We start from the raw sequence: 13,463 nt of genomic DNA on the forward strand, positions 1-13,463 counted from the left end.
CGATCAGAGGTAGTCCTTGCTTAATGATCGTATTTGGGACCAGGATTTCTGTTGCTAAGTGAAGGGAACATTAAATGAAATCATAAAACCATACCTCCTAGTGGAGGCAGTTCCTGCTGTGGTTATTAAGCCAGGACCATGCAGTCATTAGGCAAAGACCTCACATTTGTTTTGTCCTGCACAAACAGCCTCCACTTCAATTCCTCCCCTACCTATCACACTCCTTCCATCTTTGGTCTTTTGGATGCCCTGCACAGGATAGCTGATAAAGAGGCCACTGTATTCTGCTGATCCCAACTGACCCTTGCGTTCTTTTTTTTTCCTTGGCGCAGGTGCTGCCAACGCTCTACATATTTATTATATATATAATACCTCTGTATGTTATTGCATTAATATATTCAAAAATTCACCTGTTCAGTTGACTGTGGTATGTCATTAAGTAATGCCACCGGTGCATGATACCCAGGCTTCTTCTGGCCAAGCAAACTTGTAGAAGAATAGTCGTCATCATCCTACATAAATCAAGATGGTTAGGAGACATCAACACTATTTTTACTGAATATATTTTTGTACTAAAATAATTCGATTTCTTTAAAAAAAATAAATTGAACTGTTTAAGCATAACTGTTAAACAACTGAATCCATGAAGTCTTTAAATAATGCAGTTTGTGCTATTACTAATTAAAATAAGTACATCTTATTTTACACTTACATCTTCAAGTTCAGTTGCTGCAATTGAAGTTACATATCCAGCAAACCTGCTGTCACTTCCACCATAGATCTCCTGATCATAATACCCTGTAGAATCAAGGCCAACTCCTTGAGCTTCATCAAGTGCAGCTTTTTTGCCTTGAATTTCTCGAATCTGTGCTTCAATATCTGTGAAAAAGTTACAAGCCAATATTATATACATTTCAGAACAATTTTATAAACATACTGAAAGCAATTACATTGACCTTTTCTATAACCTTTATCTTTTCTCCACTTAATTTGTAAATCTTGGCCAAACTGATTTTGAGAACTTACATACTATTTATGGGTAAGATTCATTTAAATGTATAATTTGACAAATGTCCTAATACACACCTTGGTGTTAAGAATAATTATATAAATATGCTTAGAAAAACATCAAATGCACAACTATTCTCTGGGGAAAATTCTGCCACTTAATCCTGATTTTTAGAAGTTTACCTTTATTCCCAGTCAAATTTGGTTTGTGTGACTTCATAAACCATAATGAATTTTTGGATGACAGAGTGTAATTACACTCTAACCTGAGTCAGACAACTGTCTGGAAACACAAAAAAACAGCCAGGAAAAAACTCTTACATTTATTCACCACATACAAGTTACGGTTTTTTCTTTCTCAAAGAAGTCTAACAGAATCCATTTTTTTGTTATGGTGTTGCAGGATTATCGGTTTTGGGTGTCCCACAGCAGCATTTTTAGCATTGTTAGAGAGTGGAAATACCAACATGTTAGGAACTGGTCTCAACATTTCCTAGTTTTTCTACCCTCTTTTTTAAGGTTTTGAGTTGGAAAGCAGGAACTATCCACCTTCTAGCACTCTATACCAGAGGTCCCCAATCTTTTGGGCACCAGGGACCAGTTACTTGGAGAGAGATTTTTCCGTGGACCGGAGGGGGTGTGGTTTTGTGTGCTGCCTGTATCCCACAGATGGGGTTTTGCTTGTTTGTGCGGCCCTGTTGCTGGCATGCCATGGCCCAGTTCGGTTCCACGGACCGGGGGTTGGGGACCCCTGCCTGCTCTATACATTAAATGCTTACAGTTAATAAGTCATGGATTATACCAGACATGTCAAACACAAGGCCCGGGGGCCAGATCCGGCCCGCAAAGTGGTTTCATGCGGCCCGCGAAGCCATCCTGGAAACAGTGAGGGAACGGCCCCCACTGCCTTGGCCCTGGCCCAGAGACCCTCCTTCTGCCAGAGACCCTCAGATCTGTCCCACTCCTGCCCAGGCCCCCATAGGCACCCTTGATGCGAACCATGTAGAGCTGGCCACGCCCACCCAGTAGGCCATACGCACTCTAGCCACGCCCACCCAGTAGGCCATGCCCACCCTGGCCATACCCACTCGGCCCCCTGAGGGCAACCGCAATGCTGATGAAATTGAGTTTGACACCCCTGGATTATACTGTCAGCTCACTCTCCCTTCCATGCATAGGAAAAGCAAGTATTAAAGCATTTTTAGAGAAAACTTAAGTTTCACATTATGTGGGGAATGCGTTCTGTTCTAACCAAATGTATTCAATGATACTATGTCAAACCGTATTTTGCTTAAACCAGGTTATATTGGAATATATTCCAGTTCCATATTCATCCATAATGCAAAAATACATTTTTCAAGAGAGAAAAAGTTTAATTTGTTCTTATGTACAAAAGAACGACAGCACATATGTCCAGTTCTTAATTAACAGCATTCTTCAGCATATCATTCAACAAGTAGGGCAAGGTGAAAAAGGTAAAGGTTTTCCCTGTCCAGTCATGTTTAGCTCTAAGGGGCGATGCTCAATTTTGTTTCCTACCTGAGGGAGCCAGTGTTGTCCAAAGGCACATCCATGGTTACATGGCCGGCATGATTATATGCCAAGGTGCACGGAATGTGTTATCTTCCTACTGAAGTGGTACTTATTTATCTACTTGCATTTGCATGCTTTCAAACTGCTAGGCTGGCAGAAACTGAGACACGTAACAGAAGCTCACCCCGCTGCCCGGCCTGGGTCTCAAATATTGACAAATTTAAGTAACTCTCCCCACAACAAACAAACTGGCTTACTGGTAACCAATATTCCAATTTTGTAAAAATGTAAAAATGACATTTTAGAACAAAATAATGGGTTATATTATCAAAAAAGTTACAGATAATGTTTGGAAGCTTAAAGGTCTTCTAACTTATCAGAGAAGGTATTATATGCCAGGACTTTATTTCCACTGAATTGAGAAAAAAACATTAAGAACATAAAGACACACACTTCTATAAATAAAGGCTATGCTTGCATCACTTTAATTCTTAGAATTCATTTTAGAATCTTTGTTCCTGACTTTCAACTCTGATTTGTAAGACTGGAACCAATCAGAAGTCTGAATTCAGACATCATAGATACTACACTTTGGCTGATTGGTTTCAATCTATCCTGCTGACAGCAACAGCCTAATGGCTGAGCAAAATACCCTGCCATTCTGATCAATGGGTTAAGCAGGAACTCTTACAAGTTATTGCTTAATGTGATATGCAAATACACTATTTTAAATAACAAATACATGGCATCTAGCAACTAATATCTAGCTATGGATAGCCAGGCATTTCAATAAATGCACTGTTATTTTTATCCAACTCTGAATATGAACAGAGCAACTTATTAAAAAGCAAGCTTTTTTGCTTTATTAGTCGTAAAACATAATTTTTAATCCTTCCCTGAATATTTTTGGCATATATCCAAACTGAATCATTTTTCTATTAAAGAAACTGAACTCACCAGACTATTAGGCAAATTCTCAAACTGCTGATTAAAGAATACATTTACCCCAAGTTTGGCTCCCTTTCCATGCCTAGAAGTTGGTTATGCTTAGAGTTGTCTTGGGTCCTTTCCTCCATTTGTTTTCACATCCTGACCTACTCTAGTATATAGATTAGGCATGTCAAACTCACGACATATTGGGACTTTTCCCCCATTGCCGGCAATGGGGTGGGCAAGGTTTCGGCATGACACATCCAGTTTGACATGCCTGATATAGATGTACCATTTCCAGAAATCTTAATGCCATGAAAAATACTTCCCAGTTCAAATTTTTAAATTACTTTTATTTTTTGGGGTGGGGGGAGATGATGAAATATTTTCTTATCAGTTCTACCCATATGGCACTAATTTTAAAATATATATTATGTGGTACATTTACTGACTGCTATAATTAGTAGATAACGAATTGTTAAATAATTATTTTGGATTATTTTCCCCATTACATAAATAACAGTTCCTTTTTTACCTAATGGGAACACTGAATTTTCACTTACTTTTTCACTTAATTGTTTCTAATTACATAATTTCTAGTTTTTCTTTAACCTTTAACCTTTAACACTGTTCAATGTTCATCAACCAACATTCATGACATAATGTGTAGAGTTTAAAGTGAAAAACCCATTACCTCATTATCTAAAAAAAACAAACAACTAAGATGTTCAACTTAGTTTTTCGATTGATACATCTTAAACTTTCTACTGACAAGAACAAGCCAATCTGAAATAGAAAGCTCATAAATAACCCAGGCAGGAAAAATATAAAAAGAGCTGCAAGGTCCTCTCTTAACAAAAGCCACTGAAGAGGTGGAGAATACCAAATGTGCCCCAAGTTACACTTGCAAATTATATTCCTACAACACGAAGGTTACAAACTGGCTACCTTCACATAACAAATACCGTACAAATAATATTTTGCCGTATTACTGCTTACAATTGCTTCAGAAAGGCAGAAGGATCAAAGTACAGGTATGTTGACTTAACTCGCTAGATCTTTATTTATTTTTCCTCCAAGAATTCAACAGTAACAATCCAGTGAGGTAGAGTATGTTTAATTGCTGCCTGCAATTAGTGCAGGTTCGCATCCCACCAGGCTCAAGGTTGACTCAGCCTTCCATCCTTCCGAAGTAGGTAAAATGAGGACCCAGATTGTTGGGGGCAATAAGCTGACTTTGTAATAATGCCGCTTGGGGGGCCCCCAAAAGCCCTAATAAGCAGGCATATACATAGAATGAAGGCTATTGCTAAGCACATTGGTTTGTGCTTAAATTGTAAGCCGCCCTGAGTCTTCGGAGAAGGGCGGGATATAAATGGGATTAAAATTAAAAAAAATACATTTATTAAGAGCAAGTCATGAACTTAGTAAACCGATTTATTAAATAAAGTATGCTTAATACGTGTACTAAGATTAAATCATACACCTAGTAACCCTAACAATGATTTATCGTGAGAGCGCTTCCACAGTTATGAGTGAATCTAAACTTGGGTCTCTAATTCCTAGTTCAAAACCGTAACCACAGACTCCTATACTTTGAGCTTTCTCATGTCTTTTATCTCTTGCAGATTACTTTGGTAAACCTTTCGCACCTTTTAACAGTCCTACGTTAAACAACCAGCTCCGCCTCCAAGTAGGCTATCTTTCGTCAGACGCCCAATATTATTAAGGGAGAAAACCTGAATCTACACATTCTCGCACATTTTTCTACAGTCGCGCAGTTTCGTACTAAAACATTCTTGTAAAATAGAACCGTCGTCGTTGAACGAACGAAACCGCTCCCCTTTTTAATCCCGCCAGCTGGCAGCGAAGGGTGCGCGTTTATTTCGAAGCGGGAAAGAAACAGCTGTTCGTATCTTACGGGCCCATCTTAACGCCCTTCGCTTTCCGACTCACACCCAACTTCTCTAGCCGCCCTCCAGGCCTACCCCTCGGCGCTAACGACGCGCAAGCCGGAAGAGAGAGGAGCGCGCAAGCCGGAGAAGATCGTCCCGCGACGCCATTACGCGCAGGCCCGGCCCCGCCGGAGACCCGGCCGCTCACCGTCCGGCTCTCCTCCCAACCCTGCACCTTTCTCGAGAGGGCGGGCGACCATTTTGAAAGGGAAGGCGAGGAGCCGCGGCCAGAAGGGGCGCGGGCGAAACGCGGAGTGCCACGGCCGTTTCCTTACCTTCGTGGGTCTTGGCGATCTTCGCCATTTTGTGGAGCTCGAAGAAAAACGGGAAGCGAGATGGAAGGGGGCGCCGCGCGCCGTCTCGCAACGACGTCAACTTCCGCTAGTGGGCGGGGTTGCGAGGGAAGCTCCCCGCGCAGGCGGGGGGGGGGGGAGGAAAGCCAGTAAAACGGTAGATCGCAAAACGTGCAGAGTCGCTCAAACGGAGAAAGAGAGAGACGAGGTCCCTAATTCTGCCCTTTATATATATATATATATATATATATATATATAAAACCCCATCCTTCTCCTGCTTCTCGGAAGGCCGCTCGTTGCGAGTGTGTCCCGGAAAAGTATCCGTTAAAGGTTAAAAATACAGAGGTCTTTATAGGTGGCGAAACGAATAGGTTTGTTGCTATTTAAACGAGACTTTCCAAGCTTTTATTTCCCGGTCCAATCAAGAGATGTGACGCTAAGGCAGGGGTCTTCAAACTTGGCCCTTTTATGACTTGTGGACTTCAACTCCCAGAATTCCTCAGCCAGCAAAGCTGGCTGAGGAATTCTGGGAGTTGAAGTCCACAAGTCATAAAAGGGCCAAGTTTGAAGACCCCTGCGCTAAGGTGTTGGGCTCTTGATCCTGACTTTGCTGGATGAGAGTTTGAATCGGAGGTAATTTTTTTAAAACGCGGTGTCGTTTGTTCAAAGGCGACAGGAGGTTTTGAGGAGCCTCGATTGCTTTTGAGTGTGAAATTAAGGAGGCAACAGCTGCACCGTGCCTTAATAGCGAGGCCTAAATGATGGGACTCCGCTTCTGTCTGCATATGGACCGGGATCTATTCATGGATAAATGTGCAATATATTTTTTTAAAAATAACATACATGACAGTGTTAAATACATGATATTATTGAGACTCTTGAACACGATTAGAATGCAAATTGAAAATATATGTACCCTATATTCTTTCAACTGCAGTGAGCTCTTTTCAGTTGTCATAGACTACTAGAGCATATAAATGTATTATGGCTTCTGGAATTTGCGCCATCATCCAAAGATTTTTGGATCCTTCCAGCGATTACTATTTTCCCCATTCCTGCTCCTTATATTTACAGCTGTTTAAAAAAAAAACCCAACCAATCATGTCATCTTTTCAGTTTCCTACCAATCTCTCTGCAACCAAACATCTGCCTCTGAAAAACTTTCCATTTTCTTTGCTGATCATTTTCACGTTAAATGGTCCAGACAGCTAAGAAGAGCTACTTTTAGTCAAAGATCATTTAGTGCTAAACTACTTTTTCCTGGTCCACCTCTTAGAGTTTTGTTTGTGTTTTATTTAATAACTAAAAGTCAGGCTTGCTTCTCCTATTTTTCCCCACAACAAAAATCCTGAGGTTGGGCTGACAAAGTAGGATTGGCCCAAAGTCATCCAATGAAAGAGGCTGGAGTAGATCCTGGGGTGTCGCTCTGCTCCTTGTTCAACACCTTAGGCGCCACACCATACCTTAGGTGCCACACCATTTTGTATGGTGAAAGAGCTGACAAGGAAGGAGTACAGTACTAACAGCCTCTACTAATCTGAAGCAGAGATTACATGCTTCTGGGTTTCATAATGTATCTCTTTTCTAGGCATTTCACCTCTTGCCAATTTTCCTCTCCCACAGGAATTTAACTTCCATGGATAGATACAGTGGTGTAAATATTTGGCAGGAACAGAAAGTCTAAAAAAATGTTTAAAATATTAAAAAGAAATGGAATTGAGTGATAAACTCCATTGCTGTGTGAAGAGGATCTAGCAAATTGTCACCTGGAGAATGTATCTCAGATCAGGCACCACAAGATCAAAGGCTGAGTTCAATCACCAACAGTGGAGGGTCTCCAAAAAGGCTGAATGGTAAAGTAACTCATAAGAGAATAATGTATGTTTCATAGACATTGTAGCTCACCAATTTTATTTTGGTCTTTTAGATAAGGTTATTTTTGGTGTTTTGTATAAGATTAAGTCAAGAATTCTTCAGGTAAGTATAGTTCATATTAAGAAAGTATAGTTAATTGAAGAGGTTTCAAGTTTAATTGCTTGCTGCATACCAGAGAAAGGGAATGGCTGCTTGAATATTGGTTTATTAAACCAAAGTTTATGAACACAATCATGAAGTGTATTTTATTTACTTGTTAAATAAAATAAAACATTGGCTTTTGGAAATCCTTTTCAATTATTTTTCCAAGCTGTGTAACTAACATGATTATGTATATTTCAGAGAGGCTTTCCTTATCAAATGTAAAGTGTGTTACAATTGTTTCTTTTTTAAAGCAATGGCAATTTTTGTAGTCAAATGTTTGCACAATCTGTGCCCCCTAAATTCTTGGGTGCAGTCTCTAGAATGCTTCTAAAAATAACCAAACTACAATTTTATAAAACTAAAAAAGGAATACAACTCTTCTAGGAGGTCAATTAAGTTTGAATTAAATAAAATATAGGGGGCTTCAGTGGGCTTGCCTGTTTGTTTTGCACTCACTCCCATTTGAGAAAGGATTTTTCCAAGTTCTCTACTCAAAAGTTCCAGTGAATTCTTTGACCCAAAAACCTATAACAGTAATATCGGATTGTGGATGCTGTCAGAATGTTCTTACAGAAGTACATTTTGGCGGCATACAAAGCATCTTTAAATCACCATAAAACCTAATGGCAACTCCCCCCAATGAAAAAAAAAAGTTATGCTGGACAGAATGCAAAATCAAAAGAGGGAAAGCTACAAAACCAAAATGGCTGGCTGAAAGGCTCATTTAACAATGTGCATTTATCAAATTCAAGCATGCTGAAGTGGATGAATTTGTAAAAGTATGTGTTCTGGAACTGGCAGCTCTTATTGCAGCAACCAGCTCTGGGTTAGCTGTAAAACTTCATTGCTTAAAAAGTGATATGCAATTGATTCTTATTTTATACTAGGTGCGCTTATCACACTCCCTTTGTCTGGGATATTGAGAGTTCCTGAGTAGATGATTTCAGACTTACTTGGAGTTTTCTGGAAGGCACTTGGTGATAAACAGCAATTAATATTGGAAAGAATGTGCAGAAGATGCTGTAGTTTTATTGATATATGGTACCTGATTAATGCTTTTATTAACATAATATTTAGCATGATTTTGAATATTTAAATAGATACATCTGGTTTCATCTGCCCCCAAATATACAACATCCTAAATCATTTAATAACGAAAATGTCCATTCAGTTGAGTCTTACTGTTAGTGATTCAATGGGCCAGGTCTTGCACTATTTCTTTGAGTTTTTCTATGCTCTGGTTGGTGTCAGCTCTGATAGTATCCAGCCACCATGTTCGGCTTGATTTCCTTTTATTCCTAAATCATTTAGTGGTCTTAATTCTTTTTTTTATTCTCTTTCCTTTAAGATTTGTAATTTTTCAGTCTGAATTTAGAATAGCAAAATCTGGCAAAATCTAGATGCAATTTCCTGCACAAACACGGATGTCCAGATAAAACACTTGGAATTATAGCTCTCACGTTTAATTGAAGAAATTCCATTCACATTATATGTAAAAGTAACTGTATATATTGCTTGCATTATCCCTGTACCAATGATTTGCAGACATAGTAAATGCTGAGTTTAATACAGTTTAATACATAAAATTTGTGCTAACCCCAGGGAACATTTTAATTTTCCTTCATAATATTGCACTTTTTACGTTTTATTTTTAATCCTGAAAAGTAAAGCATATAACAAATTGTAGCAACTTGTATTCAATAGTTTAGCAAGCTTGGTATGTGAGGTTATGCTATAACTTTTTCTACTGTTTGTTTAAAAAAGCCATGCCTTTTTTCAAGCTTGTGTTGCAGGCTGCTTAACTGACAAGTATAAAACTACCCTAATTGTACAAGGTCAAAGCACTTCTATTGAAAGTATACGCAGCCCTAATATGTCACATTTTTATATGTAGAAAAATAGTGTTGATTTAAGGAGTATGCTTAGTTGGAACTTAATGCTTTTTGAATTTTTGGGGGATGTGTAAGAGCAAATGTATCTTAGACTGGATTATAAATTGCAACACAAAAGTAGGTATGAAAAAGAAAATACCTATGTTTAAAAAACAAATTTGCTGTTTGTGTCAGGTGAGTAAAAACTTTCCTTTTGTTTTAATTGCATTTTAATGAGGGTATTTTTCTTCTTACATTGTTCAATAATTAACAGCTTGAGCCATTACCTAGTAGATTTTTGACACTTTTTGATACTTGCAGTTGACAGTAATAAAGTGCACATAAATTTTGGACTCATTCAAACAGGCTTTAGCAGACATTGTTGGGATTATTTTGGTTCATAGTTTAAGAAGCCATAGTATTAGTTGGTCATAATAAAAGTATGGCAGGAAATGCTGCCTTAGTTCCAAACAAGAATACTGTAATTTCAGCAGATTATTTGCTGATAATTTTGCTTAGAGCAGACTAATTTCAATAAATGGGACTTCAGTCATGGACACTTTGGCATTTTTTTTCACTGAGTCAACGCTAAGCAAAGGGAATAATGAAAACTTATAGGCATGTTGCATAAGATTATGTGAATTTCATTGATACTTCTCAGAATTTGGGTAATGGGGTTAAATTTGCATCCAACTCAGTTACATTTTAAATAATGGTGTTGAAAATTCAAATCTTTCTGTAGGTATGCTGCAGTTCAGGGAAGGCACACGGGGTGCATGAAAAGCGCTGAATGGGTCAGGTGCATGGAAGTGCAGTGCAGATTGCTAAGATGTGAGGGATGAGATACTGTGTGGTTTGGGCATGCAAGGATGCTGCACAGGTCATGCAGGGTGCAAGGGGTGTGTAAGAGGTGTCATGGAAGTCAGAGTGTGTGGGTTTGTGGCAAGGCTTGGGAAGAGGGTGTGAGTGGCTGATGCAGCAGAAGCTCAAGTCGAGGAGATCAGACTTCACTCAATTGAAGGTTAACATATAGATATAAGAGTTTTAGTGGTGGTATGTAGCTAGGTAAGTAGGTAGGTAAGGTGGGATGGGTGGGCAGATGGATGGATGAGTAGCATGGTGGCCTAGTGGTGAAGGTGCTCACCTTCCACTCTGAAGGTTGAGAGTTCAGTCTTAGGTAGTGGCAGATATTTCTCTCCAAGGGTGCAAAGAAAACATATTTGCTGTGAACTCTGCATGGCATCAGGATGGGCATCTGGCCAATAAATTATCAGCTTTATCTAGTTGCCCCGACTCTATCCTGAATTAAGGGATTACAGGCTTGTAAAATGGGAGTAGACAGATAGATGGATGGATGGATGGATAGATAGATAGATAGATAGATAGATAGATGATAGATAGATAGATAATTATTACATTCTGGCTTGCTAAATTAATATACTTTTCTTTTACTAACATAACATTTCTGATATTAAGGAAAAATGCAAAACTATTTAGATCTTCTAACACAGACATGTCAAACACAAGGCCCGGGGGCCAGATCTGGCCCGTGAAGTGGTTTCATGTGGCCCGCGAAGCCATCCTGGAAACAGTGAGGGAACGGCCCCCACTGCCTTGGCTCTGGCCCAGGCCGGCCAGGAGCCAATGTACAATTTTGTGGTGGTCATCTATGCTGAAATACATTCAGTCTTAGCTCCACAAGGCCATCTGGAAACAGTGAGGGACCGGCCCCTGCCGCATCGGCCCTGCCCCCTGGGCGCACACTATGGAGGTATCACCCTTTGTGAGGAATGAAGAAATGCACCATCGCCTGGAAGTGGCCAGCACATGGCCCTGCCTACTTCGGGCAGGCTAAGGGCTGGGCAGCGTTGTGCTTCTCTTCAGATTTGTGCCACCCGGCTCAGCCTCTCGGCACTGTGACGAGAGGGCCATGTGCTGGCCAGTTCCAGGCGATGGTACATTTCTTCATTCCTCATGAAGGATGACACTTCCCCAGCTGCGTTTCTTGCCTGTTTTTCTCCCTCCCTCATCTCAAATATTTTCCCATCACTCTGTTCTTAGGAAGGAAGGAAGGGTCTGAGGGAAGTCCTGCCTTAGTCCTTCCCTGCTATCCTTTCACCATCCCCTTATCCCCTCCTCCTGGCCTAACCTGGGTGGTCTCCCATCCTATTGCTAAGGAAGCTTTGGAAACAAAGCCAGGTCTCCTCACATGGAGAGGAAGTGGGCCTCCCTCTTGACGTTGCCCTCATACCCATCATGAGCAACCTGGCTAAGGAGAGCAAGCACAGCAGCTGGGCACCGCCTTGGGGAAGTGGGGGTGAGCTTAGTGCTGCGGGTGCTTGAGGGCTAGGCTGGGCATTTGACCTCCGCATCACTGTCCAGCCTCCCCCCCCGCATGGCCTGAGAGGAACAGTGAGGCTCCTCCAGTGGACCATGCCTCGGCACTTGACCCAGTCCCATCTCCTTCTGCCAGAGACCCTCAGATTTGTCCCACTCCTGCCCAGGCCCCCATAGGCACCATTGACGCAAACAATGTAGAGCTGGCCATGCCCACCCAGTAGGTCACACAAACTTCAGCCACGCCCAACCAGTAGGCCACACCCACCCTGGCCACACCCACCCGGCCCCTCAAGGGTAACCGCAATGCTGATGCGGCCCTCAATGAAATTGAGTTTGACACCCCTGTTCTAACAGATCTAAGGATTAATTCTTCAATGGAAAGATCCCATGTTTTCCCATTAGGACTGTTGTATCTAGGTTGTAAAAATCCAGATCACCACTAGGTCCCAGGAAACTATCTCTGTTGCCATGTATAGTCATCTGAATTTTTACAACCCAGTATGGAAGCCCAAATTATTGCTTGTATAAATTCCCCAGTTTGTGAAATAAGAGTTGAATTACAATAATGCTTGTTGCTAAATATAGTAACATTTGTTGCTAAATATAGAACAGATGACCCTGCTCAAGCAGAACTGTTTTTCAATATTAACAAGTTGGTGTGATTAACAAATGTCTTCTTATTTGACTTATGTATTAGGGATAGTTGCAACCATTTACTCTCAGACTTTATTTTGAAAAGAGGGCAGAGATTTGAATGCCATAGTATAGAATGGAATGATGCCTGGTTTGGGAAGTTACAGACTTTATCAACTGTATGCAAGTGCACTTTTGCTTTTCTTAGTTCTCTCTCTTGATTCTGTTCTAGGTTGCCCACAATTATGTGGAAAGGATGTGAGCAAATGTGGGTGGTGGAGAATACACAACCACACCCTGGCTGCAAAACTCCAGACCACAAATAAGCAGAAACCTAGAGAAAACATGAAGGCTTTTCTGTTAACAGGCTGAAGCCCCTCTTCCAGGACACTATTGTCATTACTTCATGAGCACAAGGCTTGGCTAGTCATTCTTATCAATTCTTAACAGTTTCCAGTAAATAACAACAACAACAACAACAATAATAAAGTTGGAAGGGATCTAGTCCAACCCACTGCTCAGGCAGGAAACCCTATACCATTTCGGACAAATGGCTGTCCAGTCTCTTCTTAAAAACCTCCAGTGTTGGAGCATTCACAGCTTCTGGAGGCAGGTTGTTCCACTGATTAATTGTTCTAACTGTCAGGAAGTTTCTCCTTAGTTCTAGGTTGCTTCTCTCCTTGATTAGTTTCCATCCATTGCTTCTTGTCCTGCCTTTGGGCGCTTTGGAGAATAGCTTGAGTCCCTCCTCTTTGTGGCAGCCCCTGAGATATTGGAACACTGCTATCATGTCCCCCCTCGTCCTTCTCTTCATTAAACTAGACATACCCAATTCCAGCAGCCGTTCCTTATATGTTTTAGTCTCCAGCCCCCTAATCATC

General features: G+C 40.7%; 1 protein-coding gene across 3 annotated transcripts in view; it reads right to left on the reverse strand.

The window, feature by feature from the left end:
• Window positions 1-5,827, reverse strand: part of SF3B1 (splicing factor 3b subunit 1) — a 30,980-nt gene extending 25,153 nt beyond the window's left edge. For all 3 annotated transcript variants that reach the window (XM_083371538.1, XM_083371540.1, XM_083371541.1), the window contains exons 1-3: window positions 5,702-5,827; window positions 713-879; window positions 411-512 (exon numbers count right to left, since the gene is read on the reverse strand). In XM_083371538.1, the coding sequence (XP_083227664.1) occupies window positions 411-512; window positions 713-879; window positions 5,702-5,729 (297 nt within the window). In that variant the 5' untranslated portion in view covers window positions 5,730-5,827. The remainder of the gene's footprint in view (window positions 1-410; window positions 513-712; window positions 880-5,701) is intronic.
• Between the last annotated feature and the right edge of the window lie 7,636 nt (window positions 5,828-13,463).

This window comes from Vipera ursinii (assembly GCF_947247035.1).
Source record: "Vipera ursinii genome assembly, chromosome: 1".
In the NCBI taxonomy this organism is placed as follows: Eukaryota; Metazoa; Chordata; class Lepidosauria; order Squamata; family Viperidae; genus Vipera; species Vipera ursinii.